This window comes from Chiloscyllium plagiosum, chromosome 7, assembly GCF_004010195.1.
Source record: "Chiloscyllium plagiosum isolate BGI_BamShark_2017 chromosome 7, ASM401019v2, whole genome shotgun sequence".
Taxonomy (NCBI): domain Eukaryota; kingdom Metazoa; phylum Chordata; class Chondrichthyes; order Orectolobiformes; family Hemiscylliidae; genus Chiloscyllium; species Chiloscyllium plagiosum.
In genome coordinates this window covers 1,346,902-1,359,377 of record NC_057716.1, presented here as the reverse complement: position 1 = coordinate 1,359,377, position 12,476 = coordinate 1,346,902, and the positions used below count along the sequence as shown (strand labels likewise).

General features: G+C 38.6%; 1 protein-coding gene across 1 annotated transcript in view; it reads left to right on the top strand.

The window, feature by feature from the left end:
• Nucleotides 1-12,476, top strand: part of hibch (3-hydroxyisobutyryl-CoA hydrolase) — a 123,715-nt gene that overhangs the window by 100,416 nt on the left and 10,823 nt on the right. Inside the window, exons 9-10 of the mRNA XM_043692857.1 lie at nt 2,141-2,227; nt 4,251-4,303. Of these exons, the coding sequence (XP_043548792.1) occupies nt 2,141-2,227; nt 4,251-4,303 (140 nt within the window). The remainder of the gene's footprint in view (nt 1-2,140; nt 2,228-4,250; nt 4,304-12,476) is intronic.

The window sequence follows — 12,476 nt, the reverse complement described above, 5'->3', positions numbered from 1 at the left end:
CCTTTAAAACGTACTTGGGTGGACACTTGAAGTATCATAACATTCAAGACCATGGGCCTAGTACAGGAAAGTGGCAGTAGTGCATGAAGTAGTGTATTTTTGGTGCTACAGACTTGATAAGCTGAAGTGCCTCTTCTATACTGTATGATTCAATCATTCTATGACCTTCCTATACAGGGAAATGGATTCTTACTATCTACTGTTTTGAAGCCCCGCATAATTTTATAAAGCTCTATTCAGTTGTACTTGAGATATTTGTTCCAATCTTTGCTCATAGCTATAATAAAGACCTGGTGGCATCCTTATCAGTCTCCTTTTTAAATTTCTAATATTGACAGATGTCCAGTGCTAACATATCTTTCCTGTAATCTGATGATCAGAACTGTAAGCAGCAATCCACTTGCAAGCTAACTAGAATAACATTCCTCATTCTGTGCTATGTTTGATGAAGAAAAGTGTGCTGTATGCCATCTTAACCACCTTTCCTACCAGTTTGCTATATTAGGGAATAATGGGCATGCACACCAAGATTCCTCTCTTTTGCAGTTTTCAGTACAGTATTCTACCACTTATTACATACTCTTTGCCTTTCACTTTTCCTGGTTGAATTCCACTTGATATGTTTCTGCCTATCTGGCCATCCTTGTGTTTTATTCCTGCTATCCACACTCTTCTTCCTCACTTCTGGCCATACATTCATTTTTTTGTGTCACTTGCAAACTTCTTAACGATGCTGTATACACTGAAGGCTAAATCAATAAATACTACAAAAAGCAAGGAACTTAATATTGCACCCTGTGGGATCCTGCTGCAAACAAAATCACCATTAACCTTTACTTCCCACAGACGAACCAATTTTGAGTCCTGTAAGCTTTGACTTTCGTCGTTAATTTGGCCATATTGAAGTGTTAAATATGCTGCCTATTTGACTTGCTTTGTTATCTCCCTGAAAAATTAAGTTGTTAGTGGAGATGACATTCGCTTGAGGAATCTATGTTGCTTCTCCTTGTTCAGTTCATGCCTTTCCAAGTGACGATTTATACTGTCATTCAGAATTTTATCCAGTAATTTGCTCACTAGCAAGAGTTTGTCTCACTAGGCTGTAGTTACTTGTGTTGTCTCTGCATCTGTTTGAAACAATGGTGAAAATGATCAGATAATCTTAGAAATCACAACCTTGTTACTCAGACGCTATAATTTAGACAGAGGTGATACCTAATTCACTGGTACAAAAAATTAACTAGCAACTTGCAAATGAAACTTTGCATTAATTTGGTTTAATCTACATGGGGAGGCAATGGCCTAGCGCTGTTATCGCTGGACTGTTAACCCAGAGACCCAGGTTATGTCCTGGGGACCATGACAGATGGTGGAATTTGAATTCAATAAATACCTGAAATTGAGAACCTAATGATGACCATTGTCAATTGTTAGAAAAACCCATCTGAATCACTAACGTCCTTTGGGGAAGGAAACTGCCATCCTTACCGCGTCTGATCAACATGTGACTCCAAACCCACAGCAATGTGGTTGACTCCTAACTGCCCTCTGTGCAATTGGAAGTGGGCAATAAATGCTGGTCTAGTCAACAACACTCTCATCCTGTGAATTAATTTTTTAAAAATCTAGCTTATGGGAGTTTGTAGATCAGAAATGCAAGGAGGAATAAAAGCTTTTAGGTACATTTTGCACAGACACAGCAGTGAAGTGTGCTCTATTTATAGAATGAAACATTTTTTTCTTAGATTGGTAAAATCTGATTATTCTGGCAGGTAAATGTCAATGTCTAAACCATGGAAACTGTATTAAGCAACAATTTATTGTTAAGCAACTGTCTGGATTTGGTCTGGCATTTCTGAATTCATGTAGTTTTAAGTCTTTCTTATCAATAGGTGAGAATGTTTATTAATGCAGCTTTTCCTTTTATAAATCAATAAGTGACTGAAAAAGATCAAATTTGCTGTTAAATCTTTTTCATTCTTCAAATCATTAAAAGACACTGACTAAACAACACTATAATTATACAGTTTCAATTGTGCTTTGAAGCTTGAGCTTGTTAGTTTTATAAACTTAAGCTATTGCCTATATTAGATTTTATCACCATTTTCTTAATTTGATGGTATTCAATTTCCTTTTTTAGATCCCAGACCTGGAGAAAGATTTAGTGTCTTTAAAATCACCTTCAAAGGAAGACGTTGCAGATTTGTTGAATTCATATCATTTCAAGGTGCAGTGATCAAAACACATGTAAAGATTTAGCACTTTGCTCTGCTTCTCATCTTATTCTTGTCTGCTGTTTTCTTCCCAGAGGGTCAATTTGTGACACTTTTTACCCATGAACAAGATAGTAAGGTTTATCCTAGTTCTGGCTGTTGCAAGTGTTACTTTTGCAGTGTCATCCATGGCTAAGTTTGAGGAGTCTGGAGTTGGATTTTCCCTCCTGGAATGGGAAACAGAGGTCTGACTGTTTCTGGGTCCTGAAATCACTCATTGTGATCTTCTCAGGGGATGCACCCTCAATTAGCCTGGAGATGAGTTTCACAGCCGGGTGGACTCTTGAAATTGGAATGGCAATCAGAGGCTTTCCAGCCTGAAAAGAGCCACAGGCTACATTAGAGGTAATTAAGCAAGAGTTGTTGCCTCCAATGTTTAAAAAGCAAAATGAATCTAGTAACCTGCTTTCTTTTTGGATGGAGCAGGTGGCCAGTGGTGGATAGGGAAAAGAAAAATGAGAAATGCTTTAGACCCATGGCTGCTCTTTATACTAAGGCAGGCAGTGGGAACTTTTAGGCCTGGAAGGCTGACCCCCACTCTGGGTATCTGTACTGGCCCACAACTACCTGAGGCAACCTTTTAATTCTAATGCAAACTTCTTGAATTAGCTTCATTTGTGTAGCTGTTAGTGTTTGAATATTTGTATCTGTATTTTTCTCACAAGCAGAATATTATCTGTGGTTGGTATACAAAACTATATTGTAAAATAAATCTTTTGAACTGGAACCTTTTTGTAGGCCTGATTTTGCCTTCCACATGCTGTGTTCCATTTATGCCGTGATTGACAAAAATTGTAACATGTAAATTGGTCTGATTGTGAAAAATGCACTTGTGAGTTTGCCTTCAACAGGGCATTTCACCTGGTCTGACAAAGGTTAGGTTATCTTCTGAAACATAAGAAACTGGACTTGAATAAACCCACAGACGTTTATTATAACCGACTAATGTATAAATGTTACATTCCTCATTCACAAAAATGAGGATTACAACACGAAAATTAGTCTGGCTGTTAAAAATGAAGGAAAAGTTAAGTAGCATTTTGTAACAAAAGTACTGTAATAAAACTGTCATTTTCAAAACAGAAAACCTAATACTCCAATGGTGAAATCTGAAGCCAGTAGTTAGTTTGTAGTTAATATTTGCGATACAACAAATTAATTTCATACTCTATAATACATTAATTGGAGTTAAGAGTTTGAGATATATATTACAAAATTAAATTTTATAAAAAAATTAATGATTCCAAATAGTTCTATTTTTGTACATAAGTTCTTCTTTGTGGTTTAACAATTGCAGGCTTTCCAGATTTCAACTAAGACAATTTACTCCTGATAATTCAAAAGCCATTTATTGACCTAAATATATTCCAAATAATCCAATGACTTTGAAGTGAGATTTCAGAGAACAGCAGCCCTCTGCATGCTAATATGTTAATTGATTGAATGAGACATTGTTTAGTCTTTCAGAGTGCTTGATTGCTGTGGGTCATGATGAAAGTGTATGTGTTCTCTGCTAGTCACATCCTTGTATCAGAGGAATTGGAGAAATGCTTTCAGTTGTTTAAAGAATAATTATCAAAGTCAGTTTGTTTCACCACATGACTGTAACAATCTGGCAGCAACCACCCCTCCGTTGAAATGAACAATGTTGTGACATTTGTTCTGATCACAAAATGACTCACAAAATGGAAATTGTTTTGTTGCAAATGAAAGTTTGGAAAATGTGATCTTTTGTGGAAAAAATACTTATGTGACAGACAATAATGTGAAATTCTGGCATCTAAGTTGTATGACAAGTGATGAGTTGTACTCCTACGATTCAGCTTTTCCTAATACTACAACAGTGAGAAGCTGATCCAAGGTCCTTTCCATCTCAGATTTTGTTTTCCCTAAAAAATGAACAATAGACTTTGATAATATTGTAATTGGGAAAACTGAAGAAGCAGAGATATTAATTTTGCTTTCTCCTTCCAACAGTGCAAAGCTGATCATAAATTTGTCTTGGCAGAGCACATGGACAAGATTAATAGGTAATTTATAATAATGGATGCTATTTTTGTATTTGGACTTAACTGTGTGCCACTGCTAATGTTTATGACTTATATTATCCTACCTCTTCAGAGATTGTTTTTTAAACTTAAATTCAACTTTGGCATATTTATCATTGATTGCTGAATATAATCAATTATCTATATGTTGTATAAAAGTAATTCCAATGCAGTGTTCTTTGGGTAAATGTTAAATTTTAAGGAAAAGAATTGTCATTATTTAATTTTTGATTTGTTTATCTACATGGAGAAAGGTGTAGTATTTTTAGTATAAATTTAGTATTTTGGTTTCCGTCTTCAACTCCATTTCAGCCTTTCTTCGTGGATAACGGCAAAAAGAAAAACACTGTTTACTCAATTTAAGTGCTGATGAATGTAAGAATTTATAAGCAGTAATGTTTTTTCTTTCTATTGGTATGGCAGTACAGGATCACACAACACAATTTAATGTTGGTTCATTGTACACATTTTTCAGCTATATCTTTTTAACCTATGAAATACCGTAGAACTCAGTTGTAGATCTTTTCATGCCTAATCTCGATGCTTCTTGGTAACTTCGTAATGAAATGTGTCCTTTTGTACGGCAGGAGTTTTCTCTTTTCACTTGAAGGATAAAGCTTTTCAGTAACTCGCAGGTTGCTGCAGTGACCTTCTTTGAAAACTAGGATGACCAGTGATTTAGATAATCAATGTAGCAACGCTATCTTGATAATCTAATTACAATAAAGGCACTTTGAATTGTTACACGAAACATCCAGATCAGAAATTTCTTAGTTAAATCCCTGGTCTCACTTGAATTTGCTGTTCTTGGCTGGAGCATCTGTGGAGGCATTATATTTGGCCTCATTCCATTCATCAAGGATGGGAAAAATCAAAGTTCCTTGTGGGAAGGGCAAGTTCTTCTTTGCAAAACCAATGAAGAGTACAATTTAAACCCTGAAAGCTTGGAATGTAAGTACCCAACTTTTACAGCTTAATCATCGATCTTTCTTATATTCAAAATATTTTTAAACTATTTCTAATTGCAAAACCATCAGGTTAACTTTTTAAAAATTCCATGCAATGCTGATCAGGTTAACTTTTTAAAAATTCCATGCAATGCTGAGCTTAGTGTTTCACTTTAAAATAAATTTGCCCAATTAAAATCATAGTGAAGCCAATTGCAATGATCCACAGCATAATAGCTCAACATGAAAGTTTTGATCAAACATGATTAACCCATGCCTATTCCCTATAATGTGGGTAACATGCTGACCTTTAAATGACTGCTTGTTTTGAATGATGCTCATAATCGACACAATTCACAGTAATCCTTGACTGCATGCAGTGGCTCAAAATTGAACTTGGTAACAACACTAAAAGCAAGCCTGGACTGCTTAATGGAGAGATGCACTGAGTCTGGAGGAGGTCGTGTCAGTGTTAAAGGAAATGAATCTGATCTGGGAAACAGTGAAAAATGAAATAATGTGGAAGAGCACAGGATCCAAGGTTTTCAGATAAAGCACTGGAGGCCTTGGTGATGCAGCTGGAAAGTAGGAGAGTTTCCCTTGTGACTGCAGGAGGCCAGGCACGTGCTGAAAAGGCAATGCAAGGAGAGAGATTAATGCCAAGGGTCAAGCCCCAAGCACATAGATGCAAAACTGCAACAAGATAAGTGACCTCACATTGTAGTCAAGGTAAATGTATGTACCTTCAAATATCATATCCTAAAATCTGTATCAGTAACCTCAGCTACTCAAACCAGCTACTGCTCAAATCAATGAAATAATTCAAATCAGAGACGCCACGTGCCCAACATCATACTTGTTTTCCTGTCATATGCTATATTTCACTGAGTGTTGTTGCGAGTTTCACTTCTGTAACCCACAGATTTTATACACTGCCAAATATTCAATCATGACAGGCGAGACAAGGTGGCTCAGTGGTTAGCAGGATCCCAGGTTTGATTCCAGCCTTGGGAAACTGGCTGTGTAGAGTTTGCACATTCTCCCTGTGACTGCGTGAGTTTCGTCTGGGTGCTCTGGATTCCTGCCACAGTCCAAAGCTGTGTGGGTTAGGTGAATTGGCCATGTTAAATTGCTTACAGTGTCCAGGGATGGGTAGGTTAGGTTGGTTAGTCATGGGAAATGTAGGGTTACAGGGAGAAGATGAGAGTTGTGGGTCTGGGTCTGGGTGGGATGCTCTTTGGAGGGTCACTGTGGATGCCATGGGCTGAATGGTGTGCTTCCACATTGTAGGGATTCTGTAACAGCTACATCAGACAAGCAGATAGCACTGCATTCACTGGCATACTTCCCTCTCTCTTGCAGGACTAGGTGGTATACGACTGAAGTCAGAAGGAGCAAACCAGAGGAGTATAGGCACACTGCATTGGCTAAACCCCATGGAGGTTATGACACAGGCTATTATTGGGATATCACGACTTCAGTAAAGGGGTTGAAACTGTTTGGTCTGATGGTACCCTCATATCTGATTGTGCGCCTCTACCTCCCTTTCCTTTTGTCTCTCACTCTCTGCTGATTAGCAAACTGCACCTATGTAAGTGTGCACCTGTTATATTTCTTTGCCCACAACCTTTTTGTATATGTAAGATAATACAGACTGGCCAGCCAATAAAGGAAAATCAAGAAGACATCATCACTTTATTTCTCACACTCAGCCAAAAGCTTAAATATGAGCAAAGTGCATATCTTAGAGGATTGATGATGGCAGAGTGGTAGATAGGATCTATGTGGACTTTTAACAAGGTTCCTCATGGTAGACTGGTTAGATCACATGGAATACAGGGAGAACTCGCCATTTGGACCCAGAACTGGCTCAAAGGTAGAAGACAGAGGGGGGTGGTGGTGTGTTGTTTTTCAGACTGAAGACCTATGACCAGCAGTGTGCCGTAAGGATTGGTGCTGGGTCCACTACTTTTCTTCATATATCTATAAATTATTTGTATGTGAACATAAGAGGTTCAGTTAGTAGATTTGCAGATGACACCAAAATTGGAGGTGTAGTGGCCTTTGAAGAAGGTTACCTCAGATTGCAATAGGATCTTTATTGGATGGGCCAATAGGCCGAGGAGTGGCAGGTGAAATTTAATTTAGATAAATGTGAGGTGCTGCATTTTTGAAAAGCAAATCAGAGCAGGACTTACACACTTAATGGTCAAGTCCTGGCGCGTATTGCTGAACAAAGAAACCTTAGAGTGCAAGTTCATAGTTCCTTGAAAGTGGAGTCACAGGTAAAAAGGGTAGTGAAGAAGACGTTTTGTGTGCTTGCCTTTGTTGGTCGGTGCATTGAGTATAGGAGTTGGGAGGTTATGTAGGGAGGACATTGGTTACGCCACATTTGGAGCTGCATGCAATTCTGGTCTCCCTGCTATAGAGTCATAGAGATGTACAGCACGGAAACAGACCCTTCGGTCCAACCCATCCATGCTGACCAGATATCCCAACCTAATCTAGTTCCATCTGTCAGCACATGGCCCATATCCCTCCAAACCCTTCCTATTCATATACCCATCCAAATGCTTCTTAAAAGTTGTAATTGTACTAGCCTCCACCACTTCCTCTGGCAGCTCATTCCATACACATACCACCCTCTGTGTGAAAACGTTGCCCCTTAGATCTCTTTTATATCTTTTCCCTCTCATCCTAAACCTATGCCCTCTAGTTCTGGACTCCCCGACCCCAGAGAAAAGACTTTGTCTATTTATCCTATCCATGCCTCTCATGATTTTGTAAGCCTGTATAAGGTCACCCCTCAGCCTCTGATGCCTCCAGGGAAAACAGCCCCAGCCTGTTCAGCATCTTCCTATAGCTCAAATCCTCCAACTCTGGCAACATCCTTGTAAATCTTTTCTGAACCCTTTCAAGTTTCACAACATCTTTCCGATAGGAAGGAAACCCGAATTGCAATATTCCAACAGTGGCCTAACCAATGTCTTGTACAGCCACAACATGACCTCCCAACTCCTGTACTCAATACTCTGACCAATAAAGGAAAGCATACCAAATGCCTTCTTCACTATCCTATCTACCTGCGATTCCTCTTTCAAGGAGCTATGAACCTGCACTCCAATGTCTCTTTGTTCAGCAACACTCCCTAGGACCTTACCATTAAGGTGTATAAGTCCTGCTAAGATTTGCTTTCCCAAAATGCAGCATCTCGCATTTATCTAAATTAAACTCCATCTGCCACTTCTCAGCCCATTGGCCCATCTGGTCAAGATCCGGTTGTAATCTGAGATAACCTTCTGCGCTGTCAACAACACCTCCAGTTTTGATGTCATCTGCAAACTTACTAACGATACCTCTTAGGGAGGATGTTGTGAAACTTGAAAGGGTTCAGAAAAGATTTGCAACGATGTTGCCAGGGTTTAAGGGTCTGTGCTGTAGGGCGAGGCTGAATAAGCTGGGGCTGTTTTCCGTCGTGCATCAGACACAAAGGGTTGACCTTACAGAGGTTTACTAAATCATGAGGGGCACGGATATGGTGAATAGCTAAGGTCTTTTCCATGGCGTGGTGGGTCCACAATTAGAGAGCATAGGTTTCAGGGGAAAGGGGAAAGATTTAGAAGGGACCTAAGGGGCTACCTTTTCATGCAGATGGTGGTGCGTGTATGAAATGAACTGCCACAGGAAGTGGTGGAGCTGGTACAATAACAGCATTTAAAAGGCATTTGGATGGTTATATGAATAGCAAGGATTTACAAGGGATATGGGCTAAATGCTGGCAAATGGACTAGTTTAGTTTATGATACGTGGTTGGCATAGATGAGTTGGACTGGAGGGTCTGTTTCCATGCTGTACACCCTTCAGTCTGTGAGTCTATGACAGATTACAGATAAGTTCTACAGGAAACATCATGAGTACAAGTGGGGTGCAGTGAGTGAGAGTTTTTTGGTGGGGACAACGGACAGGAGTTTACAAGTACAGCATAGGTTGTAGTAGGCTTTCACCACAGAGAATTCAGATGTGCATGTTGATGATGCAGGCTACAGAATAACAATACTTGTATGGTACTTTGAACATAATAAGATGTCACAAAACAAATCACAGGAGCTTTATAAAGTTAAGTTTGATACTGTGCCGTGTGAGGCAATATTGGGGTAGCTGATCAAAACCGTGATCAATTAAGATTTTAGGGAGTATCTTTAAGTAATCTTTGACAGGGAATTCCATGTTTTCGAGCCGAGGAAGCTAAAGCACAGCTGCCAGTCACGAAGCAACTAAAAGCATGACAACAAAGAGACCAGAATTAGATGAGTGCATGCATCTTAGAGAATTGTGGGGCTGGAGGAGCTTAACATGATGGGGAGGAACAAGATCAAGGAGGAATTTGAAAACAAAGATGAGCATTTTAAAATTGAGTTGCTTTGCCACAAGCTAGATTAGGTCTGTGAAGATATGGGTGATAAGTGATCAAGACTTGGTGAAAGGTAGGGCATAAGGAGTAAAGGTTTTGATGATGTTGAATTTATGGAGGCTAGATTGCGGAAAGCTGTACAGGAGTGCTTTGAAATAGTTAAGTCGAGAAGTAACTAAGACATTGATAAGAATGAGCAGGCCAGCAATGTAAGGCTTGTGTGGAGTCAGACAATAGCACAGAAATTGAAATAAGCCATTTTAGTGATATTTGGATATGTGGAATCTCATTTTAGAATTGAGTATGAAACCAGGATTGCAAGTGATCTGGTGCGGCACAGACAATTGGAGTGAGAGGGGTGAGGTTTGTGGTGGGATCAAACACAGTGGCATCAGTCTTCCCAATATTTAATTTGGAGGATTTTCTGTTCATCTAAAACTGGATGTTCGAAAAACAGTCTGATAAGTTAGATATGGTGGAGTGTTGGGAAATGTAGTGATTAAATAGAATACACTGGATGTCAGTTTGCTCACTGAGCTGGAAGGTTCATTTTCAGACATTTCATCACCATCCTAGGTAATATCATCAGTGAGCCTCTGGACGAAGCACTGCTGATGTTTTCTGCTGTCTATTTGTAAGTTTGGATTTCCTTGAGTTGGTGATGTCATTTCCTGTGGTGACATAATTTCCAATGGTGATGTCATTTCCTGCTCTTTTTTTCTCAGGGAGTGGTAATTAGGATCCAAGTCAATGTGTTTGTTGATAGAGTTCTGGTTGGAATGACATGCTTCTAGGAATTCTGTTTGGTTTGTCTTCGGATGGATGTGTTGTCCCAGTCGAAGTGGTGTTCTTCCTTATCTGTATATAAGAATGCTAGTGAGAGAGGGTCATGTCGTTTTGTGACTATTTGATGTTCATGTATACTGGTGGCTAGTTTTCTGCCTGTTTGTCCAATGTAGTGTTTGTTACAGTTCTTGCACGGTATTTTGTAAATGACATTAGTTTTGCTTGTTATCTGTAGAGGGTCTTTCAAGTTCATCTTGCAGGCTTCAATGATTGTAGACACAATCTGTTCAACTTTTCCTCATTATGCAATCCCTTCATTCCAGAAATCAACTTAATGAACTGTTGCTGCCTTCAATATAAATATATCCCTGCCAGAAATAAGGAAAGCAAAACTGTATGCCATATCCAGCAATAGTGATTGTTCTAATTTCCTTCTTTTTGCCCAAGTATGTTTTTTGTGTCATCTACTGTGAAAACAGATGCAAAAAACTGTTTCAAGCTACTGTCATTTCTTTATATTCCATTATTAATGCCCCAGTTTAATTCTCTAAGAGACTACAATGACTTTAGCTACTCTCTTCTTTTTTATGTACCTGTAGAAGCTCTTACTGTCTGTTTTTGGTTTAGATTTCCTGCTTGTGTATTCATTTATATTGCAAGACTGAAAAGAACTATTAAATATCCAGAAAAATAAATTAGTGTTTGGGTTGCAATTTCACAAATGCCCTCTACAGGTGAAGCAAGACATCTCTTCTTTTATATTCCACCCCCTTGCTAATCAAGGTTAACCTTCTATTTGTCTTCCTATCATTTGCAATACTTGCATATTAACTTTGAGATCTGGGTGTCCTTGTACATACAATGTACCGCAGTGTCTCTCCACTTTAAATAATATTCTGCTTTTCTACTCTTCGCATCAAAGTGAATTACCTCACATTTTCCTACATTTTATTCCATTAGCCATAATTTTGTCTACTCATGTAACTTATTTTTTTTTCTTTGCAGACGCTCTGTGTGGAATTTCATGTCTTCCCTTACAGCATGTTTGCTCGCAGGGGCATTGAATAAGGTGGGGTGGTGCTGGCTTGTTGATACTACAGACCTGCCAACTCTGCTGCAATTAACTCAAGGCAACATCACACTGCTGCTGGTATTTTGCAAATGACAATAGGATAGTCACATGCTTGGAGACCAGAAAGCATACCCTTGTGTTTTCACCCTTAAATCCATTAATTCTCCTGATATACTTTCTCTAATGATAGTGATTTTTGTTTTATTTCCTTTTGCCCTTCCATTCTCTTCTATTTACATCAGTATGCTTTTTGCGTCTTCTACCATGAGGACAAATGCAAAATACTTGGTAAAAACTTCTGCCATTTCTTTATTTTCCATTACTAATTCTCCAGTTTTATTCTCCAAGAGACTACACTAACTTATGTACTCTCTTCCTTTTTATATACTTGCACAAGTTCTTTCTGCCTGTTTTTAACTTTTTCTGCTAGTTTATTCACTTACGTTGCAAGAACAAAAAGAACTCTTAAAAAGTACCTTCCAGGAAATTCAGCCACTGTATTGGAGCTGAAAGCTACAGGGATTTTTTAAGAGGGCAAAATGGAGAGCAGGAGTTGATCTAGGCAGTGGTAGATAATAGACATCAGAGATTGGTTGCAGGTGAGCTGCAGGGAAAGTGAGAGGACAGGTAATAATATCATAACGGCAGATCTCTTGGCATCAATAGCTGCAAGCAGCAAGTGATTACTGTCATTCTAATAGTCTTTATTTACTGTCATTCTTGGTTAGTTTCTAAAAAAAATTCCCAATCTGTTGGCCTATTACTAATTTTTGCAGTATTGTATCCCTTTTATTCTAATTTTCTACGATAAACTATTTTCATTAGCCGCACAAGATGCAACTTTCTCATAGTCTATCTTACTTATTCAAATATACCTTTGTTGAGTGCTGAAATATCTGCCCGAATATCTATCACTGATTTTTTACCATCTTAATTTTA